Source organism: Symphalangus syndactylus, chromosome 3, assembly GCF_028878055.3.
Source record: "Symphalangus syndactylus isolate Jambi chromosome 3, NHGRI_mSymSyn1-v2.1_pri, whole genome shotgun sequence".
Taxonomy (NCBI): Eukaryota; Metazoa; Chordata; class Mammalia; order Primates; family Hylobatidae; genus Symphalangus; species Symphalangus syndactylus.
In genome coordinates this window covers 128,974,928-129,001,896 of record NC_072425.2, presented here as the reverse complement: position 1 = coordinate 129,001,896, position 26,969 = coordinate 128,974,928, and the positions used below count along the sequence as shown (strand labels likewise).

General features: G+C 41.1%; 1 protein-coding gene, 1 non-coding gene and 1 pseudogene across 14 annotated transcripts in view; 2 read left to right on the top strand and 1 right to left on the bottom strand.

Annotated features, from left to right (window-relative positions):
• DLAT (dihydrolipoamide S-acetyltransferase) overlaps nucleotides 1–25,371 on the bottom strand; it is a 38,369-nt gene extending 12,998 nt beyond the window's left edge. Inside the window, exons 1-11 of one of the 13 annotated variants that reach the window (XM_055273107.2) lie at nucleotides 24,460–25,371; nucleotides 23,911–24,012; nucleotides 23,225–23,349; nucleotides 22,919–23,072; nucleotides 18,351–18,477; nucleotides 14,387–14,574; nucleotides 12,453–12,606; nucleotides 8,285–8,352; nucleotides 6,565–6,657; nucleotides 5,830–5,937; nucleotides 134–249 (exon numbers count right to left, since the gene is read on the bottom strand). In XM_055273107.2, coding sequence (XP_055129082.1) covers nucleotides 134–249; nucleotides 5,830–5,937; nucleotides 6,565–6,657; nucleotides 8,285–8,352; nucleotides 12,453–12,606; nucleotides 14,387–14,574; nucleotides 18,351–18,477; nucleotides 22,919–23,072; nucleotides 23,225–23,349; nucleotides 23,911–24,012; nucleotides 24,460–24,738 — 1,514 coding nt within the window. In that variant the 5' untranslated portion in view covers nucleotides 24,739–25,371. Of the gene's footprint in view, nucleotides 1–133; nucleotides 268–5,829; nucleotides 5,938–6,564; nucleotides 6,658–8,284; nucleotides 8,353–12,452; nucleotides 12,607–14,386; nucleotides 14,575–18,350; nucleotides 18,478–22,918; nucleotides 23,073–23,220; nucleotides 23,350–23,910; nucleotides 24,013–24,459 lie in introns of those variants that run through there. The other 12 variants (XM_055273106.2, XM_055273109.2, XM_055273108.2 and 9 more) reach the window with 12 other exon arrangements.
• Nucleotides 19,278–19,380, top strand: LOC129479917 (U6 spliceosomal RNA). Its single transcript, XR_008656844.1, has one exon. It is a non-coding gene; the product is annotated as a U6 spliceosomal RNA (small nuclear RNA).
• Nucleotides 21,491–22,171, top strand: LOC129479657 (peptidyl-prolyl cis-trans isomerase H-like; annotated as a pseudogene).
• Nucleotides 25,372–26,969: the final 1,598 nt, after the last annotated feature.

Here is a 26,969-nt window from a genome sequence, read left to right as displayed (position 1 = left end):
TTCAAGTTGTTTGACCTATGTAGTCATCTGCCTCTCTGTATTCCATTTCTCCTTATCCCCTCAACTCCTACTTACACATTAAATAATGCAAGAAAACTACCGATGGATATATATATTCCCCAGTTATACTTACTGTCTTATAACTGTGTCCATCCAAGAAGAATTTGCTTCAGGAACTTTTAAACATGCCAAAGCTGAAGCTTTTATGATGAAGTCATTGACAGAAATTTTGCTTCTCCCTTCTAAAATCTGGAAAGACAAGAACAACTGTAGTTTCTTTTTTTTAAATTTTAATTTTAATTTTAAGTTTCAGGGTACATGTGCAGAATGTACAGGTTTATTATATAGGTAAACATGTGCCACGGTGGTTTGTTGCACCTGTCAACTCATCACCTAGGTATTAGGCCTCACATGCATTAGCTATTTTTCCTAATGCTCTCCCTCCCTGGACAACTGTAGTTTCTAAATTCTCTCACTAAAGAGTAAAACTGTATAATCTTGAGAAAAGGAGGAGGAGAAAGAGAATACACAAATACCCTGAGGTGGAAAGAAAGAAATGAAACCAAACATTGATTCTTTCATCTTTTTAAATGCAGACTCTTACAGCTGTTTTCTGCTAAGCACTGCTTTAGCATATCCCATAAGTTCCAGTACATTATGTCATCATTTTCATTCATCTCGACAATAACAAAATTTGGTTCTTTGAAAAGATCAACCAAATGACAACCACAAGATAAATGTTCAGTTAGACTGACCAAGAAGAAGAGAGAAGACCAGAATTTCTAAAATTAGGAGTGAAATAGGGGACATTACTATCTACCTTACAGAAGTAAAAAGAATTATAGGGAATACTATGAACAACCATACAGACACAAGCTACCAAAAATGAACCAAGGAGAAACGAAAACTCTGAATAGACCTATAACTCACAAAGAGATTGAACTGGTAATTTAAAAACTATCCATGTAGAAAAGCTTAGACCCAAATGGCTTCGTCAGTATTCTACCAAACATTAAAGAAGAATTAATATCAATTCCTTGCAAATTCTTTCAAGGAAAAATCAAAGAAGAGCAAGAAACACTTCCCCACACATTCTATAAGACTGGTATTAGCCTGATACCAAAACCAAAGACGACATTAGAAGAAAAAAAAAAAACAAAACTACACACTAATCTGTTATGAATATAGATGTAAAAATCTTCAACAAAACGCTAGCAAATAAAATCCAGCAATATATAAAAAGGACCATTCACCACGATCAAATGTGATTTATCCCAAGAATGCCAATTTCCATTAACATCTGAAAATCAATTAATGTAATAATGTCCTAATAGAATACAGGACAAAAAGCACACAACCATCTCAACAGACACAGAAAGAGCATTTGATAAAATTCAATACCCCTTTTCATGATCAAAACACTCTTACTAACTAGGAACAGGAGGGAACTTGCTCAACCTGATCTAGGGAAACCTCACAACTATTTAATGATCAAAGACTTATTCTCCCAAAGATCAAGAATAAGACAAGATGTTCACTTCTGCTACATCTATTCAACATTGCCTAGAGGTGCCAGCCAAAGCAATTAGGCAAGAAAGGAAATAAAAGGCATACAGGTCAAAATGGAAAAACTAAAATTATTTGCAAATAACATTATCTTGTTTACAGAAAATCCTAAGAAATACACTAAAAAACTGTAAGAACTAATAAATGACTTCAGCAAGTTTGCAGGATACAAGGTCAATATAGATCCCATTTCAGCAGGTATACAAAAAAAAGATCAATATAGAAAAATCAATTGTTATCTCAACTGATTGCTCAGAGTCCGCTATAAATCTAACTCCTTTTCTACTCTTTCCCCCTTTCTCACTAGTATATCTGACTAGTCTTAAAAAAAAAAAAAAAATCATACCTTTATATAGTAGCAATGAACAATCTGAAAATGAAATTTAGAAAACAATTCCACTTAGAGTAGTATCAAAAAGAATAAAATACCTAGGAATAAGTTTAACAAATGCAAATTTAGAGTGCAAAACTTACACTCTGAAAAACTATAAAAAAATTGTTGAAAGAGACTGAAGAACATCTAACTAAATACAAGGGTATCTACATGCTCATGGATGAAAAGACTATATTCTTCGGATGGCAACACTTGCCAAACTGATCAGCAGATACATCCAATCAATCCTTATCAAAATGTCAACTGGCTTCAATGCAGAAATTTACAAGCTAATCCTAAAATTCACTTAGAATTGCAAGGGACTCAGACAAAACAATCTTGACTCTGGCTAACACAGTGAAACCCCGTCTCTATTAAAAATACAAAAAATTAGCCGGGCGTGGTGGTGGGCACCTGGAGTCCCAGCTACTTGGGAGTCTGAGGCAGGAGAATGGCGTGAACCTGGGAGGCGGAGCTGGCAGTGAGCCAAGATCACGCCACTGCACTCTAGCCTGGGCGACAGAGCAAGACTCTGTCTATAAAAAAAATAAAAAAAATAAAAAAAAATATATTGAGGAAAAAAACAAAGACGACTCACATTTCCTGATTTTACACCTTATTACAAAGCTAAAGTAATCAAGACTGTGGTACTGTCATTAAGGGTATAGAGAGATTAATGGAATGGAATTAAGAACCTCGAAATAGGCCAGGTATGGGGGCTCATGGCTGTAATCCCAGCACTTTGGGAGGCCGAAGTGGGTGGATCATTTGAGGTCAGGAGTTCGAGACCAGCCTGGCCAACATGGTGAAATCCTGTCCCTACTAAAAATACAAAAATTAGCCAGGCATGGTGGCTTATCCCTGTAATCCCAGCTACTCGGGAGGCCAAGGGACAAGAATTGCTTGAACCTGGAAGGCGGAGGTTGCAGTGAGCCAAGATCACGCCACCGTACCCTAGTCTGGGCAATAGAGTGAGACTCAGTCTCAAAAACTGGCACACAACAAGGATGCTCTCTCTCACCACTCCTATTCAACACAGTATTGGAAGTTCTGGCCAGGGCAATCAGGCAAGAGAAAGAAATGAAGAGTATTCAAATAGAAAAAGAGGAATTCAAATTGTCTGTTTGTAGATGACACGACTGTATAGTTAGAAAACCCCATCATCTCAGTCCAAAATCTCCTTAAGCCGATAAGCAACTTCAGCAAAGTCTCAGGATACAAAATCAGTGTGCAAAAATCACAAGCATTCCTAAACGCCAATAACAGACAAACAGAGAGCCAAATTGTGAGTGAACTCCCATTCACAATTGCTACAAAGAGAACAGAATACCTAGGAATACAACTTACAAGAGATGTGAAGGACCTCTTCAAGGAGAACTACAAACCACTGCTCAAGGAAATGAGAGAGGACACAAAAACAAAAGGAAAAACATTCCATGCTCATGCATAGGAAGAATCAATATCGTGAAAATGGACATACTGCCCAAAATAATTTATAAATTCATGCTATCCTCATCAAGCAACCATTGACTTTCTTCACAGGATTAGAAAAAAACTACTTTAAATTTCACATGGAACCAAAAAAGGGCCCATATAGCCAAGACAATCCTAAGCAAAAAGAACAAAGCTGGAGGCACCATGCTACCTGAGTTCAAACTATACTACAAGGCTACAGTAACCAAAACAGCATGGTACTGGTACCAAAACAGATATACAGACCAATGGAACAGAACAGAGGCCTCAGACATAATGCCACACATTTACAACTATCTGATTTTTGACAAACCTGACAACAACAAGCAATGGGGAAAGGATTCCCTATTTAATAAACAATGTTGGGAAAACTGGCCAGCCATATGTAGAAAACTGAAACTGGACCCCTTCCTCACACCTTATACAAAAAATAACTGAAGATGGATTTTTTTTTTTTTTTTTTTTTGAGACAGAGTCTCGCTGTTGCCCAGGCTGGAGTGCAGTGGAGCGATCTCGGCTCACTGCAGGCTCCGCCCCCCGGGGGTTCACGCCATTCTCCTGCCTTAGCCTCCAGAGTAGCTGGGACTACAGGCGCCCGCCACCTCGCCCGGCTAATTTTTTTTGTATTTTTAGTAGAGACGGGGTTTCACTGTGTTAGCCAGGATGGTCTCGATCTCCTGACCTCATGATCTGCCCGCCTCGGCCTCCCAAAGTGCTGGGATTACAGGTGTGAGCCACCGCGCCTGGCTGCTGAAGATGGATTAAAGACTTAAACGTAAGACCTCAAACCATAAAAACCCTAGAAGAAAACCTAGGCAATACTATTCAAGACATAGGCATGGGCAAAGACTTCATGACTAAAACACTAAAAGCAATGGCAACAAAAGACAAAATAGACAAATGGGATCGAATTAAACTAAAGAGCTTCTGCACAGCAAAAGAAACTATCATCAGAGTGAACAGGCAACCTACAGAATGGGAGAAAATTTTTGAAATCTATCCATCTAACAAAGGGCTAATATCCAGAATCTACAAGGAACTTAAACAAATTTACAAGAAAAAAACAAACGACCCCATCAAAAAGTGGGCAAAGGATATGAACAGACACTTCTCAAAAGAAGACATTTATGTGGCCAACAAACATGAAAAAAAGCTCATCATCACTGGTCATTAAAGAAATGCAAATCAAAACCACAATGAGTTACCATCTCACACCAGTTAGAATGGTAGAAAGGCAATCATTAAAAAGTCAGGAAACAACAGATGCTGGAATGTGGAGAAACAGGAACGCTTTTAAACTCTTGGTAGGAGTGTAAATTAGTTCAACCCATTGTGGAAGACAGTGTGGTGATTCCTCAAGGATCTAGAACCAGAAATACCATTTGACCCAGAAATCCCATTACTGGGTATAGACCCAAAGGATTATACACCATTCTATTATAAAGACACACGCACACGTATGTTTACTGCGGCACTGTTCTCAATAGCAAAGACTTGGAACCAACCCAAATGCCCATCAATGATAGACTGGATAAAGAAAATGTGGCACATACACACCATGGAGTACTATGCAACCATAAAAAACGATGAGTTTATGTCCTTTGCAGGGACACGGATGAAGCTGGAAACCATCATTCTCAGCAAACTAACACAGGAACAGAAAACCAAACACCGCATATTCTCACTCATAAGTGGGAGTTGAGCAATGAGAACACATGGACACAGGGAGGGAAACATCACACACCAGGACCTGTAGGGGGGTGGGGGGCTAGGGGAGGGATAGCACTAGGAGAAATACGTAATGTAGATGATGGGTTGATGGGTGCAGCAAACCACCATGGCACATGTATACCTATGTAACAAACCTGCACATTCTGCACATGCATCCCAGAACTTAAAGTATAATAAAACAAAACAAAACAAAAAATAACAAGATCTACAAAAAAAAAAAAAAAAAATCTGGAAATAAAATTCTCACATATATGATTAATTTTGAGAAGGATACCAAGACAATTTGATGGGGAAAGATGGTGCTGGGATGAAAGAATAAATGTCCACATGCAAAACAATGGTTGGATTCCTATCTCACACTATCTACAAAAAATTAACTCAAAATAGAGCGAAGATCTAAATATAAGAACTAGAAGTATAAAACTGTTACAAGGAAACATAAGTATAAATCTTCATGACCTTAGACTAGGTAATAGTTTCTTAGATATAATACCAAAAGCACAGAAGAAAAAAATTGATAAAGTGGACATAACCAATATTTAAAATCTTGTGCTTCAAAGGACAAGATCAAGAAAGTAACCACCAACTGACATATTGTAACAAAATATATGACAAAAATATAAATGTTTGGTGGGGAAAGACAAAATTTTTATAACTTAGAAAGTTGGAATTTTCAGACCTTTTACCTTATTAAGTTCTTTCCGTATCAACAAAACTTCTCCCATATTTACATCGATAGAAAGGTAATAATGAGGTATGGTTTGCTTTGACTGCATTAATCGCTGTGCAATAACCTGAAACCAAAGAGATTTAAAAAATCAATTATCTTGAGTTAAGACCTTAACTAATTCAGGGCTCTATTTGTCTCTTCACCTTACTCTCTGCTAATACTTACCTCAAGCATTATTATAATTGAAAGATGGAGGACTCCGCCATAATATAACATCTCCTAGATTTTTTTTTTTTTGAGATGGAGTCTCACTATATTGCCCAGGCTGAAGTGTGGTGGCGCGATCTCGGCTCACCACAACCTCCGCTTCCCGAGTTCAAGCAATTCTCCTGCCTCAGCCTCCTGAGTAGCTGGGACTACAGGCGAGCACCACCATGCCCAGCTAGTTTTTGTATTTTTAGTAGAGATGGGGTTTCACTATGGTGGCCAGGCTGGTCTCGAAGTCTGGACCTTGTGATCTGCCCGCTTTGGCCTCCCAAAGTGCTGGGATTACAGGCGTGAGCCACCACACCTGGCCCTTCTAACAGGAACAAAGTGATTCAAGTATTCAGTTGGCCAAAACTTCCCTTAATCATCTAATATTCACAACTTAAAAAGCCTCTGTTAATGTGTTAAAAACTATGGAAGCAACTAAACAACTACAGTAAAGATGCCCCTAATAGCTGATTCCAGATGATGGTAATTCTCTTACCCGACGAATGTTGCTGATTGGGATATCTGTGAAGACACCTGTAGGAACTGGTGCCATTCCAGGACCTGTGGGAGGCACAACAGCTGCTGGAGCCTATGGGAGGAAAGAAAAAGCTCTTAGTAACTGTGACTCAATCTTAGCATAAGTACCTGGGAAAGACTGCCAGTGACTATGCAGTTTTGTTTTTTTTTTTTTTGAGACAGGGTCTTGCTCTGTCACCCAGGCTAGAATGCAGTGGCTCAATCATGGTTCACTGCAGCCTCAACCTCCTGGGCTCAAGCAATCCTCCCATCTCAGCCCCTAGAGTAGCTGGGACTACAGGTGCACGCCATCATGCCCAGTTAATTTTTTTGTATTTTTAGTAGAGACAGAAATTAGCCACGTTGCCCTGGCTGGTCTCAAACGCCTGGGCTCAAGTCATCCACCCACCTTGGCTTCCCAAAGTGCTGGGGTTACAAGCATGAGCCACCATGTCCAGTCTAAAAACTAAGCTTTATAGAATACCTATTTCTGCCCCCAGTGAGCAAAAGAGACTTCTGCTTGTTTTAAGAATTTTAATTTTTTTACGTAGAATTCTGAAATCATGTTTTAAATGTCATTTTTCTTTGTATCAGAGTACGTTCAATGACCAGTTTATGTCAAAATAATTTTGTTTTTACAAAATTATGTTCAAGAAAAGCAATGGAAGCATTCTTAAGCTGCAAGGAATAATAAATAAATATAAACAAGCTAATCCATTATCCTAAACAATGTTAAAACAAAGGGGGTTGCGAGGCTGGGCACGATGGCTCACTTGAGGCCAGGAGTTCGTGACCAGGCTGGCCACCATGGCGAAACCCTGTCTCTGCTAAACATACGAAAATTAGCCAGGTGTGGTGGCATGCACCTGTAGTCCCAGCCACCTGGGAGGCTGAGGCACAAGAATCACCTCAATCTAGGAGGCGGAGGTTGCAATGAGCCAAGATCGTGCCACTGAACTCCAGCCTGGGCGACAGAGTGAGACTGTCTCAAAAACAAACAAAAAAACCAAACACCAAAAACAACTCATTCAACTGTACTTTAAAATAGTTTGAAAAAGAAAAAAAGAACAAACCTTTTATTTCAAAGCAAAAACCGATTAACTAGCTTAAAACATAATGTGGGATACATGTCAATGTAGTATATCATCTTTGATCTTGTATATAAATGATAGCACATACATATCTAAATACACGTGGCCCTCCATATCCATAAGTTCTGCATCACTGGATGGCCCTCCATATCCGTAAGTTCTGCATCACTGGATTCAACCAAAGGCAAATCAAAAATACTCCAGAAAAAAACAAATGGTTGCATCTGTACTGCACAAGTACAGACTTTTTGTCCTTATTATTATTTCCTAAGCAATAAAATATAACAACTATTTACATAGCATTTACCTTGTATTTAATATTATAAGTAATCTAGAGATGATTTAAAGTATTTTAGAGGATGTGGGTAAGTTATATACAAATACTACACTATTTTATATAAGAGACTTAAGCATTTGTGAATTTTGGTATACAAGGGGGCTCCTGGAACCAACCTCTCATGGGTACTGAGGGATGACTGTATTATTAAACCACTGAAATTGGAAGAAAACAGTCTTGGTTGAGCTATTTCATTCATAAATAATGTATGAAATGGTCTAACAGGCTGTAGAGACAAACTGCAAAAAAAGTAAGAGCTACACATAACTCACAGGAGCAGCTTTACTAGGCACAAAAGAGTCGATATCCTTCTTGGTGATTCTACCATCTGGTCCTGTCCCTGTAAGAGACATAAATATCACATACATGAAAACATACCACTGGTTCCCCAAGGAGATCAACACTGTGATCCTGAACTGCAAGCTCCTAAGGGTTTACTGCCAAAAACATTCTGAAAGGATCACAGCCTTAACCCTACCCCTTAAGGTTCTCCCTATGAATACCAGCTTTTGTCAACTATTAATTTTAATCCACACAGAGTACCAGTGTGTGATCTGGAGTGGGTCTTTTCTTTTTAACTACTGCAAATATTCCTTTATGTATTTCTCTTTTAGAGTTTTATCCAAGTTGTACTTAATTTTTTTCATCTTCCTTACTTTTAAATTGGGAAATGCTGGCATAAGGATAATGCTGAGCACAGTTTATATCTCCAAAAGGGAAACTAGCTGCTTCCTCCTGGTTAGCTCCAAAAAACCATTCCTCTGCCGTGACATAGATCTCATTTGGGTTCTGGATTTATGTGACCACAAAGAATTCCTTTTATACAGAATTTACAAGTCTAACAATAATTGTTTTGACAAATCAAGTCAATTTTTTCACCCCAAAATAGCATGAATAACTCTTTACTGCAATTATCTCATCTTTAGAATCATTCATTCCTTATGTGGTCTCTTATGATTCATAGCTTTTTCACAGTAGCCAAGGCTCTAAACTGGCCCATGTTAAAGGAAATGAAGGAAAAATGTGCAATGTCACACATTAGGAAGGATCTTCAAAGTTCTCTCAGTAGGTTTAATTTTACTTATATTCAATTTCCTCCCTCCTCCCACCTACAGCCTCTTAGGTTTAATTTTGGACCCAAGTAGATAATCTTGACCTTTAATTCTACGGAGATTCAGAATTTAGTTATTATTATAGAATACCTTTCACAATGGCCCACTTCTAGGAAAAATTTGGTCAAATTGATTCATCTTCCCCCAAGGCAGACTTTAAAAAGGACTCTTGTTGTGTATAGTTCTTCCCAATTCCTTTCCTTCATTACAAAAACTGAGTTGGCTAGGACTGTATTTCTCCTCACTAGGAGCTCTAGAACAGAGGTAGTAGTACCCGTTAGATTTCTCTCCTTTATAAAAGACAGAAACCATAACCTCCCCTTACAACCAGCTATTCCAACTATTCCAACCAAGGCTGATCTAGACACCACGGCCCCTCAAGAGGAGGAAATCCGTAGTACCACCTGCCTTGTGCTAAGCTTCAGCCACCCACAAGAATTTCCTGACTTAGGAGTTAGTTGAAACCTTTTAAACCCTTTTCCCTATCTCTCTCGGGCAGCACAACAGGCCATAATAAAGTAATATGGTATAAAGGGAAGAACACTGGACTATGGGTAAAAAAAAAAAGTAGGGATCTTGTCAAACATAAACTAGATAAATATTTCATCCATTTCCATAGAGCAACCAAAATGATCTTTTAAAAACATAATCATTTTATTTCACTTCCTTGCTTAAATTTCTCAATGGCTTCCTCAAGTACTTTAAATAAAATTCAAACTCTTTACCATAATCCATAAGGTCATTTATGTTCTCATCCCTGTTTTTTTCCAATCTCATCTCCTACTAGACCCTTTGCTCATTATGGTTCATTAACACTGGCCTCTTTTTTTTTTCTTTGAGACAGAGTCTTGCTCTGTCGCCCAGGCTGGAGTGCAGTGGCGCTATCTTGGCTCACTGCAAGCTTGACCTCCCAGGTTCACACCATTCTCCTGCCTCAGCCTCCCGAGTAGCTGGGACCACAGGCGCCCGCCACCATGCCCGGCTAATTTTTTGTATTTTTAGTAGAGACAAGGTTTCACCGTGTTAGCCAGGATGGTCTTGATCTCCTGACCTTGTGATCCACCCACCTCGGCCTCCCAAGTGCTGGGATTACAGGCATGAGCCACTGCGCCCTGCCAACACCGGCCTCTTTTATGTTCCTCAGACATGCTAAACTCTTTCCCATTTCGGACTGTGTACAGCTAGTCTCTCTATCCAAAATGATCTTTCCCCAGTTCTTCACATGGTTGGCTCAAGCTGCCTCCTTCTTATCTTTCAAAACAAATCAAATGTCACCTCATCAAAAAGATCTCCCAACCACCCTGTCTAAAAGTAGTCATGACTGCACGTATATCCATCCACCCTTTCACTCACTAGTATATCACTGAGTTTCTTTCTTTCTCAGCACTTAAATCATCTTATTTAATAACAAAAATATTATTATCATTATAGCTAATACCTAGATATGCTTTCTCTGTACAGGCACTGGTTAACTTATTTAAACCTCATAACCATTAAACCCATTGTTTTTATATACAAAGAAACTGTGACACAAAAGGTCACACAGCTAGTGTAAGAAGCTGAGGTTCATACCCAAGCATTCCAGCTACAGAGCTCACACTCTTAACTACTAATGCTATACTCTCTTTCTGTTCATTTAATTCTTTATTGTTGGTCATATAAGCAACTGAAACTGAAATCTTATCCACCTGATGAACAAGTGTCTGATGTGTAGATAGTATTCGATGATATTTATCACCTAACTCTGCCTGCATAGTAAGAATAGTGGGATTTTTTCTTTTTTTTTCTTAACACTCCTCTCAGCTCATAACTAAAGGATTTTCCAGTTATATCTTTAGTAAGGTAACCAGTATTGCTGAATATCTAATAAGTGGTCCTCCTTTGCTTGTCTAAATTCTTTAGATATAATTATTAACCCAGTCCTTTCTCCCTTTAAAAGTTATTCCAACTTACACTGCTGTCCCTGATTTTAATCATGCATACATAAAGAATAGCAATATACTACTGAAATGGCATTAAGATGGAAAATAAAGAGTCTTCCAATATTACAAGAATCTCTGAGGTCCAAAAAATTTACAACATTCTCCTCCTGTGTCTTGGGATTGGCTTGCCTTCTAACTACAAGACAGCAAACTGCAGATAGGGGATAACCACACTGAGTACCCATAACTAGACAACTGGGGAAATAAGCGTATTTTTCTTTAGTAATTATGGATGGCAGAGCATCAAAACAGAAGGCAGGATAGGGTAGTGTGAAGAAACAGGCTTTAGTGTTAAACAAATCTAGAGTTAACACTGCAACTTTACTATTTAACAGGAAGGAAGAACCCTTGAAGAGTCTGAGAGTCTGTTTTCTTATCCAGAAAATAAGAAATGATCATTCTTACTTCAAGAAGTGTTGTGTACATTAAATATGGTAAGTTAAATGACTGGCACATAGTACTAGCCATCAAACCAAGTTCCAAGAATAGTAACTTCCCCCCTTTTCCAAATAAGTACCTTAGTTATCCTACACTAAATTTTAGCTTAAGTTTAATTCAAAAAAACTTATCTAAGCGTCAGGCAGTAATATCAATATGAATGACAACTAACATGTATTGAGTACTTATATGCTAGATACAGTTCTAAGCACTTCACCTGTTATAGCTCATTTAACTCTCACAATTTATATGATGTACAGTACCTCAGTTTTACAGATAGAAAAGTAATTGACATAAGGACATGCAATTTAAGTAATTCACTGGAAAACATATTACATAGAAAATTGTAAAGCCAGGATTAAATGCTAGGTCGTCTGATTCCAGGCCCCATGCTCTTATCACAAGCCTATATTTCTTCTTTGGGGACAGACAGACAAGTAAGGTGTCTTCCCTTGCCTTCAGGGAGCTCTAGTTCTGTTTTATATGAATTTTATTAAGTCATTCCAAATCACCCCAATTTCAAATTTTATTTTGCTTTGCTTATTGCTACAGTCAACCTAGCACTAACAGAGGTTTCTTATTACACAATCAAGTCCCATAACCAAATTCTGCTGAACAAGTACATATACTTTCACCAAACAAGCAGTTTCCATGAACAGAAGAGGAAAAAAAAGGTATCTAAAGTGTATGGGTAGATTCTAGGCAGAGTAAATAAAGCTCAGTAAAAGTTTCCCTACTCTCTGTGGTGGCAACAAAAGAACTATTTCTCCCTTCTGATGGAATTATTAACGATTGTCTCTACTATCCCAATTATAAGTACGGCTATACATAGTTGTACTTGCAAGTCTTAAGGAGGAAATTCAACTAAATTTTAACTTTATAACTCCATTCCATAGAAACAGATTTACCTTTTACTTGTGTAAGATCAATCCCTTTCTCTACTGCCAACTTCTTTGCAAGAGGGCTAACAAACACCCTTCCCTTTGGTCCAGCAGGAGTAGCTGGGCAGGGTGCTGAAGGTGTAGGAGCTAAAGGCTGGGGAGTTGGAGGAACAGCAGCCACCTTTTGAAAAAAAATTACAAATTGCTTTAATTCACCACTTCAAAGACTGGTCTGAAAGATTAAAAGTTTACATCTTATTAATAAATTAAAAACTATTTTAAATATTAATAACTCATTTTTCCAAAGATCATAATGTACTTCCAGCTTAACCAACATAATGCAGTAATATGAACAGAAAGAACAATATACTTCTATATCAAAGACAGAACAAAGTTACCTTATTCCGTAACAACATGAAGAAGCACAGAATTGAATACTGCCAATCAGCGTATAGTATCCTACAACTTTTCTTCATTTTAATCTCTTACCACTTCTTTATTCGCATTCTTTTACATCACCAACATGATTTTTATTTTTAATTATCCTAACTTCTTTCTTTTTTTTTTTTTTTCTTTTTTTTGAGACAGAGTCTTGCTCTGTCACCCAGGCTGGAGTGCAGTGATACAATCTCAGCTCACTGCAACCTCCGCCTCCTGGGTTCAAGCAATTCTCCTGCCTCAGCCTCCCAAGTAGCTGGGATTATAGGCACGCCCCACCACGCCCAGCTAATTTTTTGTATTTTCAGTAGAGACGGGGTTTCACCATGTTGGCCAGCCTGGTCTTGAACTCCTGACCTCAAGCGATCCACCCGCCTCAGCCTCCCAAAGTGCTGGGATTACTGGCATGAGCCACCACACCCAGCCAGCTAATTTCAAAATATAAAATTGTGCTGTAAGGCCCCATGTTGAAAAGTATCTTAAGAAATACGGCCAGGTGCGGTGGCTCACACCTCTAATCCCAGTACTTTGGGAGGTCGAGGTGGGTGGATCACCTGAGGTCAAGAGTTCGTGAACAGTGTGGCCAACATGGTGAAACCCCTTCTCTACTAAAAATAAAAAAATTAGCCAAGCATGGTGGCTTGCACCTGTAATCCCAGCTACTCGGGAGGTCAAGGCAGGAGAATTGCTTGAACCCGGGAGGCATAGGCTGCAGTTAGCCAAGATCACGCCACTACACGCCAGCCTGGGCAACGGAGCAAGACTCCATCTCAACAACAACAAAAGAAATACAACAATAGGGCTACTTGCCAGCTTCCCATGAATGTACGGTAGTCAGAAATCAACTTTTCTCTTATAGAAATGTTTACCTAGTTTAAACTCACATGATTCTAGCACCTGCGGAAGCTTCACTGTCAGTGTTATCTCTGGTTGGAGTTAATACAAGTTCAGGTTATAGTTATATAGTGTATAAAGTATCTGGTGATATAATAAATTCTAGGCAAAACAAGTCATGTCGAGGTTCCATTGTATTACAAATATATGCTTGACCTACTATGTCAATAACAAGAGGATTTCAAGTATTTTTAATTATTCAGTATATTTAATAAAAAATGGGCAATGAAGTGAGCTATGATTGCAGCACTGCACTCCAGCCTCAGCAACACGGTTAGCCCTTGTCTCTTTAAAAAAAAAAAAAAAAAAAAGGGTCGGGCAATGAAGCCTTACTTTCCACAAGCATGATATCTATATCTAAAGCAGAAAGAGAACATGTCACTCAGCTTTGTTCTCAGCAGGACTCTAGACAGCAGGAAGAAAAAAGCTACAAGACCCAAACTATCAACCCTTAGGTGAACAATGCAGTACAACAAACACTATAGGTCTCCACAAATGTTAATAAACTATCTCCCTCCTCGGTCATAGAATCTTGGAGGTGGAAGGAACCTAGGATATCATCTAATCAAAACTCCTTAATTTAGAGATGAACAAGGTAAGTGTTTCCTGAATTCTAGAAGCATACCTACCGGGGCTGGGGTAGGTGGTGGTGCTTGTGGTTTTAAATCTGTTACTTCGGTTGGCCTATAGTCAGCAAATGCTGATATATCTGCCTCTTTTTCTACAATGATACAGAGTGGGGTTCCTAGAGGGACATCTCTTGTGCCTTCAGGGACCAGGATTTTTGCCAGATAACCTTCTTCCTGTACTTCAAAACCTTAAATAGAAAGAAAAAACATTATGGGACTTAAAAGATTCCACTATCCCTCCAAACTCACAGCACAGTTTTAAGTAAAATGATTTTTCTCATTCAAGCTAGCTATAACCTCTTTTGCAACCTATTTAACCTTCTGTGTCTTGGTTTCTTTACCTACAATATGAGGATAATAATAGTACCAGTCTCACTGGATTGGTACTGGGATGTTATACATTTAAACAGATTAATATTTTTCAAGTTCTTAGAAATAATATGACCTGGTACAAAGTAAATGCCAAATAAAAATCTGTTCAATAAAACTATGAAAGATTACAGACAGTGGTTAGTTCTAAAAGTTATTTAAAAATCTCCAAGGACAGTCCCCATGCAGACTCACAGGACTCTAAGATGGTGTCAGCTATGCTGCTAAAGATAAGAACCACATACATGCCTAATTAAGGGAGCTACCAACCTAGATACTAATGTTGGATTTCAGCCCTAAAAGCATCTTTGGAACTTTTCAAAGAGGTTATACTTGATATTATACCAAATATTTCAATGTGAAGAATTACAGCTTTACTAGGATTTCTATGGTGTTGACAACTAATATTTTATTCAACTACTGCCTTCCTTGCAAAGAACTCAAACATTTAGGATTGCAAAAATAAAACTAAAAGAAGCCATTGGCTTTCTGTACTGTTGTGCATCTCCTTGATGAACACATCTTTGATAAATCCTTCCATTTCCCAACTGAGAATACCCAATAAAAAATATGTTTAGGCCGGGGGCGGTGGCTCACGTCTGTAATCCCAGCACTTTAGGAGGCTGAGGTGGGTGGATCACCTGAGGTCAGGAGTTCGAGACCAGCCTGACCAATGTGGAGAAACCCTGTCTCTACTAAAAATACAAAATTAGCCAGGCATGGTGGTGCATGCCTGTAATCCCAGCTACTTGGGAGGCTGAGGCAAGAAAATCGCTTGAACCCGGGAGGTGGAGGTTGCGGTGAGCTGAGATCGTGCCATTGCACTCCAGCCTGGGCAACAAGAGCGAAACTCCATCTCAAAAAAAAAAAAAAAAATACACACAAACACACATATACATATATATGCATATATATGTGTATATATATACATATATACATACATATATATACATATATGTATATGCATATATATATGTGTGTGTATATATGTATATATGTTTAAGGCTGGGCACGGTGGCTTGCACCTGTTATCCTAGCACTTTGGGAGGCTGAGGTGGGTGGATTACCTGAGGTCAGGAGTTTAAGACCAGCCTGGCCAACATGGTGAAACCCCATCTCTACTAAAAATACAAAAAATTAGCCAGGCATGGTGGCAAGCGCCTGTAATCCCAGCTACTTGGGCAGCTGAGGCAGGAGAATTGCTTGAATCCCGGAGGCGGAAATTGCAGTGAACCAAGATCATGCCATTGCACTCCATCCGGGGCGACACAGCAAGACTCTGTCTCAAAGAAAAAAAAAAAAAAAAGGCTGGGTGCGGTGGTGGCTCACACCTGTAATCCCAGCACTTTGGGAGGCCGAGGCAGGCAGATCACGAGGTCAGGAGTTCAAGACCAGCCTGGCCAACACAGTGAAACCACATTTCTACTAAAAATACAAAAATTAGCCGGGTGTGGTGGCATGCACCTATAGTCCCAGCTACTCGGGAGGCTCAGGCAGGAGAATCACTTGAAGCCGGGAGGCAGAGGCTGAGGCAGGAGAATGGCATGAACCTGGGAGGCGGATGCTGCAGTGAGCCAAGATCGTGCCACCGCACTCCAGCCTGGACAACAGAGCAAGACTCTGTCTCAAAAAAAAAAGAAGGTTTTAAAATGAAAAGGCAACTGGGCCACAATAGACTTCAAAGTTCAACCAAGGTAACACTTCTCTACTGACTAGTCTCTATAGTGACACTGGTATTCAAGTTAAATGGTGAAGCAAAACTACTGTTTCCAAAGTTTCTGTGTTTTTAAGAAATAGAATCCTTTCTTCAAATAAAATTTATGGGGAAGCACAAAATACAAAAAGATAGAAAAGAACTGCTCTGCTGGAAGTAAGGGATGGAGACAGGGCACTGTAAGGTCTTGCTCTTTAATTCCCCCTTTGCCTCAAGGTGCCTTAAAGGAATGATGGGATTTGAAGAACACAATCTGAAAACCACCAAGGCAGAGGATGCCCAGTACCTCCCATTACATCTTTGGGAAAGGCTTCCCTTTGGTGGAGATTATGAAGCAGAGAGGCCGGGTGCGGTGGCTTATGCCTGTAATCCCAGCACTTTGGGAGGCCGAGGCAGGCAGATCACCTGAGGTCAAAGAGCTCGAGACCAGCCTGGCCAACATGGTGAAACTCTGTCTCTACTAAAAATGCAAAAAATTAGCCGGGTGTGGTGGTGCATGCCTGTAGTCCCAGCTACTCGGGAGGCTGAGGCAAGAGAATTGCTTGAACCCAGGAGGCAGAGGTTGCAGTGAGCTGAGATCGTACCACTGTACTCAAGCCTGGGTGACAGAGCAAAACTCTGTCTCAAAAAAAAAAAAAAAAGGGGGTGCGGAGAGAAGAAATTCATAATACTACAAATCGCGGTGGCTCATGCCTGTAATCCCAGCACTTTGGGAGGCCGAGGCAGGTGGATCACGAGGTCAGGCGATTGAGGCCATCCTGGCTAACATAGTGAAACCCCGTCTCTACTAAAAATACAAAAGTGAGCTGGGCATGGCAGCGGGCACCTGTAGTCCCAGCTACTTGGGAGGCTGAGGCAGGAGAATGGCATGAACCCGGGAGGTGGAGCTTGCAGTGAGCCAAGACTGTGCCACTGCACTCCAGCCTGGGTGACACAGCGAGACTCCATCTCAAAAAAAAATAAATAACAAATAATAATAATAAATACGATTGTCTATATGTTTTTTTAGCCTAAAAATGAATTAAGAAGGAGATATGTGGACATATGATATATCTGAACATATATATATTACACACATACATTCTATCAGTCATTCTCAAACTATGAAAACAATCTCAACCCTGGTTTCAGTTTTCCCTCAAAGTCATCTTAAATTCTTTGCTATTATCCTGCCATGGAAGTGATTTTCTCCTGTTTCTTCTTGCCTTCCTTTGCCTAGTTTAGACAGCAGCAATTCTGATATAGCTTCTCAGTAACATAATAAGGCCAAGCAGCAAACTTGGGCCTAAAAATAATCTGTGAATTGACAGACTGATTGCCTTTGATTCAATAAGTGCAGGATGGAACTGACAAATCTGACTACGCATTATTTTTGTTATAAATTATGCTGGGCCAGGAACAGGGGCTCATGCTTGGGAGTCCCAGCACTTTGGGAGGCCAAGGCAGGAGGATCACTTGAGCCAGGAGTTCAAAACCAGCCTGGGCAACAAAGTGAGACCCCAACTCTACAAAAAAATTTAAAAAATCAGCTAGGTGTGGTGGTTCAGGCCTGTAGTCCTACCTACTTGTGAGGCTAAAGCAGGAGGATTGTTTGGGCACAAGCCCAGGAGTTCGAGGCTATAACGAGCTATGATCTTGCCACCGCACTCCAGCCTGGGCAACAGATTAAGACCCTGTCTCAAAAATAAGCAAATAAACAAATAAATAAAAACTTAAGAATAAATATAACTAAATAAAACTAAAATATTCTGTCCCAGAAAATGAATCCTAAGAATTATAAAGTTTTCATATTATCACTCACTCATTATAGGAAAGAATGGCAATCCTCTTCCTCATTGGGAAACTCAGTGCCTCAACCATTAAGAGCTGAAGAAATCTCACCTATAGTGGCTTTGTCAGTCTCTATCTCTGCCAGTAAGTCTCCTTCACTTAGCTTCTCACCCACTTTTTTTTCCCATCTCTGAACTGTGCCCATGGTCATGGTGGGAGAGAGGGCAGGAAGAAGTACCTGTAGAAACAAACACATATTATTGCTTAATACCAGGGAGACTTCTACATATTAACAGCCTGGCAGACTTACATAATTTCATAGAATGATGGTGACTATGATAATCCAAATACTCACCACAGCAAAAGCTTCGCACCTCAGTAGCTTCCCACCAGGTAAATTATCCTTCAAATCTCATACTCTGACCCATACTCTTACACTCTCACCCACACTCTGACACACACTCCAAGTTAAATGCAACAAGCAGATGGGAAAGATTTCTTTCAGACAGTCAAAAATAATTCCTCAATATCTAAGTATGGAGTATCTTTTCATTTATTTTTATTTTTATTTTGAGACAGAGTCTTGCTCTGTCGCCCAGGCTGGAGAGCAATGGCGCAATCTCAGCTCACTGCAACCTCCACCTCCTGATTTCAAGTGATTCTCTTGCCTCAGCCTCCCGAGTAGCTGGATTACAGGCAGGTGCCACTATGCCCACTGATTTTTGTATTTTTGTAGAGACGGGGTTTTATCATGTTGGCCAGGCTGGTCTTGGAACACCTGTCCTCAAGTAATCCACCTGCCCTGGCCTCCCAAATTGCTGGGATTACAGGCGTGTGCCACCGTGCTCAGACTTCGTTTTTTTTTTAACCAAGAAGTTTTTCATTTTCACAACATGACCTTGGTCCAAACCATTCTGTTAAAATTTTACTGCGCTCTGTACTTAGCATCTACCTATTTTTTACCCACAGGAAACTGCATTTGTCCCAACCTTCCCAGATATCTTTCCAAGATAAAAACATAATATTAAGAACTGTTCTGTGCTCACTTCAGCAACACATATACTAAAATTGGAACAATATACAGAAGATTAGCATGGCCCCTGCACAAGGACAACCAATTTGTGAAGCATTCCATATTAAAAAAAAAAAAAACAACCGTTCTTTGGTGACAATAGTTAATAACAATGTATTGTATTCTTGTAAATTCCTGAGAGTAGATTTTTAAGTGGCCTAAAAGATAAGTCTATAAAGTAATGCATATATAAATTAGCTCAATTTAGCCATTCCACAATATATACATATTTCAAAACAATTTGTTGTATATAATATATATACATAGAATTCTTACATAGAATTTTATTTGATAATTTTTTTTTTTTTTGTGAGACGGAGCCTTACTCTGTTGCCAGCCTGGAGTGCAGTGGCATGATGATGATTCAAAAAAGTAAAACAGGAGGCCAGGCACAGCTGTTCACATCTGTAATCCCAGCACTTTGGGAGGCCAAGGATCACTTGGGAGGGGCGGATGACTTGAGGCCAGGAGTTCAAGACCAGCCTGGCCAACATGGCGAAACCCCCCCTCTACTAAAAATACCAAAATTAGCTAGGCATGGTGACACCCACCTGTAGTCCCAGCTACTCAGGAGGCTGAGGTATGAGAATCGCAGAGGTTGCAGTGAGCCAAGATCATGCCACTACACTCCAGCCATGGTGATGGAGCAAGACCGTCTCAAAAAAAAAAACAGGAAAGACCAGGCACGGTGGCTCATGCCTATAATCTCAGCATTTTGGTAGGCTGATGCAGGAGGATCACTTGAGCCCAGGAGTTCACGACCAGCCTGAGCAACATGATGTAACCTCGTCTCTAAAAAAAAAAAAAAAAAAATTAGCTGGGCATGGTGGCATGCGCCTGTGGTCACAGCTTCTTGGGAGATTGAGGATGACTTGAGCCAGGGGGGTCAAGGCTGCAGTGAGCTAAGATTGCACCACTGCACTCCAGCCTGGGTGAAGAGTGAGACCCTATCTCAAAAAATAAAATAGCCGGGTGTGGTGGTGTGTGCCTGTATTCCCAGCCACTCGGGAGGCTGAGGCAGGAGAATCACTTGAACCCAGGAGGCAGAGGTTGCAGTGAGCCGAAATCGCGCCACTGCACTCCAGCCTAGGTGATGGACTGAGACCCTGTTTCAAAAAATAAATAAATAAAAATAAAAAACCAGGGGGAAAAAAGCCCTGTTTTTATAATAGCCATTTCCACCCCAATAAAATCCAAACATCAGAATGCCTATCTAAATTTAAAATTGTTTTACTATTTATATGGCTTGTGTGTCCACTGAATTTGGTTTCATTTGCTATCCTCTTTGTCTTCTGTATCTGATTAGCAACAGGATTATGCGGAGAGGAAAATAATTTCAATTAAAGATGTTTCCAGAGAGGGGAAAGTAAGACAAGCCTTAGAAAAAAAATTGTAAGTGCTTTTTTTGTGCATAATTTGCCATCTTCATCTGCTTCTTAAGAAACAGTGAAGCCAATAATTTCTACAGAGTATCTTAAAGAATAATATCAGAGATTCAGAATCCAATTCAGTATCTTAAAGGATAATTAAGGTAAAACCCTAACACATGCACACAAAGCTACAGACACAAAGTAAAGGAAAATTAAGTGAGTCTTACATCATGAGATAGAATTTGCCGAACAGCATGTAATACATGTGTGAAGCGAACACCAGGCAAAAATCCTAAATGACTGTTACTAACAAACCACGGAGCAGAACATTATTTCCAAAGAAGAAAACGATTCCTATACAAAAATTTCTACAAATAAACTAGATTAAGGAGAAATGCTAGTCAGAATTATTTAAAAAAGGACGGCTGGATTTTTATCCATTTTTAACATCTAAAGCACACAAATATACAGAAGATAACCCTAATACCTAATAAACTGACTTAGTTCCTTAGAAACTGATTTAATTAGCACAGTCAACAGTGATTACATTCAGTGCCTTCAACTTTGTTGCAACGCTATTACATATGTATATCTTACACTTAATTTTTGTCAGTTTTCTCATTTATTAATACTCTTGGACTACTTCACCCACTCTTGGAAAATAGATCACCACATGTCAAAAGAACACCAACTGGGGACTTCCATTCAACAGACAGCACTTGACACCTATGATACAGCTTGGATGTTTGTCCCCTCCAAATCTCACGCTGAAATATTATCCCCCTGACTTCTGCTTCCAGGTCGGAGCCATGGTGGTGGCAAATTCAAGCCCTGCTAACCCCATGGTGTTCTTTGATGTCAGCAATGGCAGTCAGGAAGCTGGCCGCACAAAGATCAAGCTCTTTGCAGACGTTGTGCCAAAGACGGCCAAGAACTTTGGGTAGTTCTGCACTAGAGAATTCAGAAAAGATGGGGTTCCAACAGGATACAAAAGAAGCACTTCCCACAGGGTCATAAAGGATTTCATGATTCAGGGTGGACATTTTGTTAATGGAGATGGTACTGGAGTCGCCAGTATTTACCAGGAGCCATTTGCAGGCGAAAATTTTAAACTTAGACACTCAGCTCCAGGCCTGCTTTCCACGGCAAACAGCGGTCCCAGTACAAATGGCTGTCAGTTCTTTACCACCTGCTCTAAGTGCGACTGGCTGGATGGGAAGCATGCAATGTTTGGAAAAATCATTGATGGACTTCTAGTGATGAGAAAGATTGAGAATGTTCCCACAGACCCCAACAATAAGCCCAATCTACTGTGGTGATCTCAAAGTGCGGGGAGATGTAGTCCAGACCAAGATTGAATTAGGCCTTCCCTTCTTCTTGGTGGTGTTCTTGAGTAAGATAATCTGGCCTGGCCCCTGTGTTTGCTTCCCTGCCTGCTGCTGCCCCATTTGATCAAAAGACCCTGGAAGTACTGGAGATTCAGAATCCAAGATTGTGTAAACAAAGTTTTTTTGTATGTGGAAAAAAAGAAAGAAATATGATCCCCAATGTTAGAGATGGGGTCTGGTGGGAGGTGTCTGGGTATTTGGAGGAGGATCCCTCATGAATGGCTTGCTGCATGCCCCATGGTAATGAGTTAAGGGGAAATCTGATTGCTATAAAGAGCCTGGTACCCACTCCCCTCTGTCTCTTGTTCCATCTCTCATTATGTGACACACCACCCTTCCCCTTTCCCTTCCACCTTCCACCATGATTGTAAGCTTCCTGAGGCCACAAGAGAAACAGATGCTGGCGCCCTGCTTCTTATACAGCCTGCAGAAGCTTGAGCCAAATAAACCTTTTTTCTTTATAAATTACCCAGCCCTAGGTATTTCTTTATGCCAAAGTAAAACAGACTAACACAGCCTACTATAAACTCTGATTATACAGGGAACAGATGTTAGTAAAAATCATCCTCAAAATCTGTAATGTAATGTTCTCGAATGAAAAGTGCCACGCATTACCCTGTGTACTACACTGAGGCTGAGAAAGGTTACAGGAACTGTTCAAGTTCTTATAACTGGAAATAACAACCAGGAAGAAAAGTTGTTAATCTTCATGTTTAAACTTCTATATACTCCCAAATGACAAGACCTAACCACATTTAATGTCAGTTTCCAAGATGTAGTAGCCATCTATGAAAAAAAGTGAGTAAGTAATAAATCACCTAGGGCAAAAACTCAGAGGCTGAGCCTCACCTGCATGTGAGGGGGATATGAGCTACCAGGAGCCTGAGCAGAAGGTGTAGGTGGCAAAGCAGTGGCAGCAGGCGTTGGTGCTGGGGCCGCTTGTGGGGTGGGTGCTGCCGAGGAATCCAATGTATAATTTTTAAAGGCCTCAATATCCTCAGGCCTAAGGAAGAGAAAGAATGCATAAATATAATGGGCAGATTCAGCTTTCACAAAAGTAGTCTTAAAAAACAGTCTTTAACTCCTAATTCTCAATTCTGGGTAAAATACTCCATCAAGCAATGAAGTTCCACAAATTATGAGTGCACTACTCACTTGCCAACTGTGATACAGATGATCGCTCCGATGGGAACATCCCTGGTACCTTCAGCAACAAGTATCTTTGCCATGTAACACTCCTCCATGCTCTCAAATCCAACAGTGGCTTTATCAGTTTCAACCTTTTAACACAAAAAGCAGCAGCTCAGGTTTGCACTGTCGGTATGTAGTTTATTAGCTTGTGCCTAGAATTTTTTTTTTTTTTTTTTTTTTTGAGACAGAGAGTCTCACTCTGTCACCAAGGCTGGAGTGCAGTGGTGCAATCTCGGCTCATTGCAACCTCCCCCTCCCAGGTTCAAGCGATTATCCTGCCTCAGCCTCCCGAGTAGCTGGGATTACAGGCACAGGCCGCCATGCCCGGCTGATTTTTGTATTTTTAGCAGAGACGGGGTTTCACCATGTTGGCCAGCCTGGCCTTTGTGTGTCCAATTATACAGTTCATGTGAAGATAAGGCCACTACGACAAATTTCAAAGAAGAAATTACTTTAGAATCGCCTTGGCTAAACATTAGTTTGGCCAGCTGCTGACAACTTATCCAACCAATCTTTTCTAACAGCAAGTTGTGAAAAACACTTCAGTTTCTTAAACAAAGGGGAAGTTACACATCCAGAGAGTCAATGTTCAGTCAATTCGGCAAAGCCAGTCTCTTCGAACTCATCTCCGTTATTTTAAAACAACTTACCTCTGCAATTAGGTCACCTTCATTGATTTTGTCCCCCTCTTTTTTTTCCCAACGGGCTATGGTGCCTGCCTGCATTGTGGGGGAAAGAGAAGGCAATGGAACCTGGAAGAGAAAAAGAAGAAACATTAAATTTTTTAAGGGCTACCTAACTCTCAGTCTGGCTTAAGATTTCATTCAATTCAATTTCATACAAAGTGTATACAGTTCCATTACACATTGGGAACTAGGGATACCAAGGGAGTTCCTGTCCACCAGAAGTTAGTAATTTCCAGTGACAGGCTTTCTCCTCCACAGTCCTACGGGTCTGACAAAGCATGAACCTTGGCAGATATTTTGCATACAGCCCCAGTCTTGAAGCTCTCCTTTCAATGAAATAGATCATAAGAGGGACGCTAAGTAGCTACAGCAAAGCCGACTATCGGACAAAGGGCGAAAGCAGATACTGGGAATGGTTGGAGGATCAGTGAAGCCTCTCAAGGAGGATCCTGCAGGCATCCAGTCAGCTCTGAAGGACAACGGGGTCCCGAGAAGGGCGGGTCTAGGGCTCACCTTCTGATGCGGGGGAAGACTGTAACAGCGGCGGCTGGGCGACCCCAAGAGCTGCAGCAGTAAGCGGTTCCGCGGCGTGGCCCCAGAACTGGGGGTCCAGCCGCACAATGCCCGGACCCCGCCATACCCTGTAGTCACGCTGTTGCGATGAGCCGGAGACGGGCCAGATCGCGAGGTCACTCGTGGAGTTCCGGGTACCTCCTGCAAGGCCGTCCACCGAGCCTCGAGTCCCGCCCATGGGGCTACATTCTGGGCCCGTCGCGCACAGACGCGCCACATAGTGCCACCAACCCCCCACACCCCAAAACCAACGCCGTCTCCGGAGTGACCTCTCCAAGAGCAGCGCGGCGTTGCCGTCAGCCACGCCGCACAGCCGCACGTTGTCGTAAAATGGTTCCCGCAGGTTTACTCCACCCGCTCCCCAGGCCAGAAATGCGCGGCACTGACGCTCTTCCTCTCCGGAGTGGGGACGAGGGGCACTCACGGGGCAGGGGCATTCCAGAGGGGCCTGTGCGGGCGCAAGTTTGGGAGAAATAACAGACGGAAAGGGGTGGAAAGTGGTGGGGTTCTAGGGGAGGCATCCGAAAGGGTGAGACGGGGCCTAAGAGACGGCAAGGGCACGACCGAGGGGGAGGGGCCTAAAAAGGCGCAGAGACGGGGGTTAATTGCGGCAGAGTGGCCTGAGAGTCTGGGCCGAGGGGCGTGGCCAAGCTTTCTGGAAAAGCTGGAAGTGAGCCCGGGAACTGGCTAGGGATTGGGAGCCTCAGGCCAAAGGGCGGGGGTCTTGGAGCGCTGGGGTGGTGAAGGAGCCAGGAACCGCCCGCGAGGGAATCGAGGGGTCGGGCGTGGTGACCTCTGCTTCTGCGCATCCGAAGGGGGATGGACTGGGCCCCGCCCCGCGCAGGCTGTACTGGTTGCGAAGATTTCGTTTCAGGTTTGTAGCCCAAGCGGAAAGTGGAGTGAACAGGTGTTCCACCCAGCCAAGTGGTACGAAAGGCAGCCCAGAGGAAGATACATTCCCGCATTCATGTATACTGTAGCAAGATTAAGCATATTCCCTGTATGAACATATCGGTTTACAAAACAGGTTTGTGTTGCCCCCTAATACCATAGAATTCTTTTAAGTAACCAAAAGCTTCGTTATGTTTCAAATGTTTGAAAAACTTAACTGTAAGTCGTTGAGGGCAGGAAGAGTGTCTGCGTGGTTCTTCCATGTAGCCCCAGAGCTTAGTATCCAGTAAATGGCGGGGGCTGAGTGTATGTCTTTTGAATCAATGAACAAAAAGTCATCTACACGTTTTGTTAGGCACGCTTCTCTTGCAAAGTTGTCTTTTAATTAGAAAACATATAGTTTCTGAACTGAAGGTGACATTAGATAAAGAGGAAGCATGTGCTGTGTATCACCACCTCCCCAGTGTACAGATGGTTAAAGAACACCAAGAACACAAGAGGAAGTTGGAGGGAAAAAACTTAAAATAAGATTTTAGCCAGGAGCGGTAGTCCCAGCAATGCTTGAGAGGCTGAGGTGGGGGAATCACTTGAGCCCAAGAGTTTGAGACCAGCTTGGGCAACATGAGACTCCCATCTGTTAAAAAAAAAAAAAAAAAAATGGGGGCCAATCTTGCTAACAATTAATTTGGAAAAGTAAAACAGATTGGATGTACTATTTCATGCCTACTTAAATTGGAATGTTTAAGCAGGTACAGCTGCCTATCAGAATAATATGTAAGCAATATAATTGAGAAATACAAAATTTCTAGATTGAATGAAAAGGCATATTTTAAATAATATGAAGAGAGCAATTATATTGTTACAATTATGTACAACTTATGAATTAACAATTGGAAGAAGCAATGGAAGAATAATTGTAATTACTTAAAGGACTTATAAATTATTACTATTATTTGGGGATGGAGTCTCACTCTGTCGCCCAGGCTGGAGTGCAGTGGCATGATCCCGGCTCACTGCAACCTCCGCCTGCCAGGTTCAAGCGATTCTCCTGCCTCAGCCTCCCGAGTGCTGGGATTACAGGTACGTGCCCCCATGCCCAGCTAATTTTGTGTTTTTAGTAGATGCGGGGTTTCACCATGTTAGTCACGCTGGTCTCAAACTCCCGACTTCAGGTGATCCACCTGCCTCGGCCTCCCAAGGTGCTGAGATTACAGGCGTGAGCCACCATTGCCCGCCCAGGACTTATAAATTATTATAAAAATGTTTTTGAGTTGGCTAAAATATCTTGCTGCTTTTGCTGCATTTGAACTTAATAACTGGATATAAATTAGCCTTTGGTATAAAGTATGAGGTGATCTTCAGGATCTGCTGTGCACTTAGGTATGCTTGCTTAAACCCTGTTTCGCATTTTTCAAAGAATAGCGAGTTTGTGTCTTGAATATACCTTTGACTTAAGTGTAGCTAATTTACAGGAATGCATAGCTCAACAGTCCAGAGATGGCAAGCTTACCCTAGAGGTGGGCTAGGAATGCTTAGGTTTGTCAAATTAGTCCTGAGAG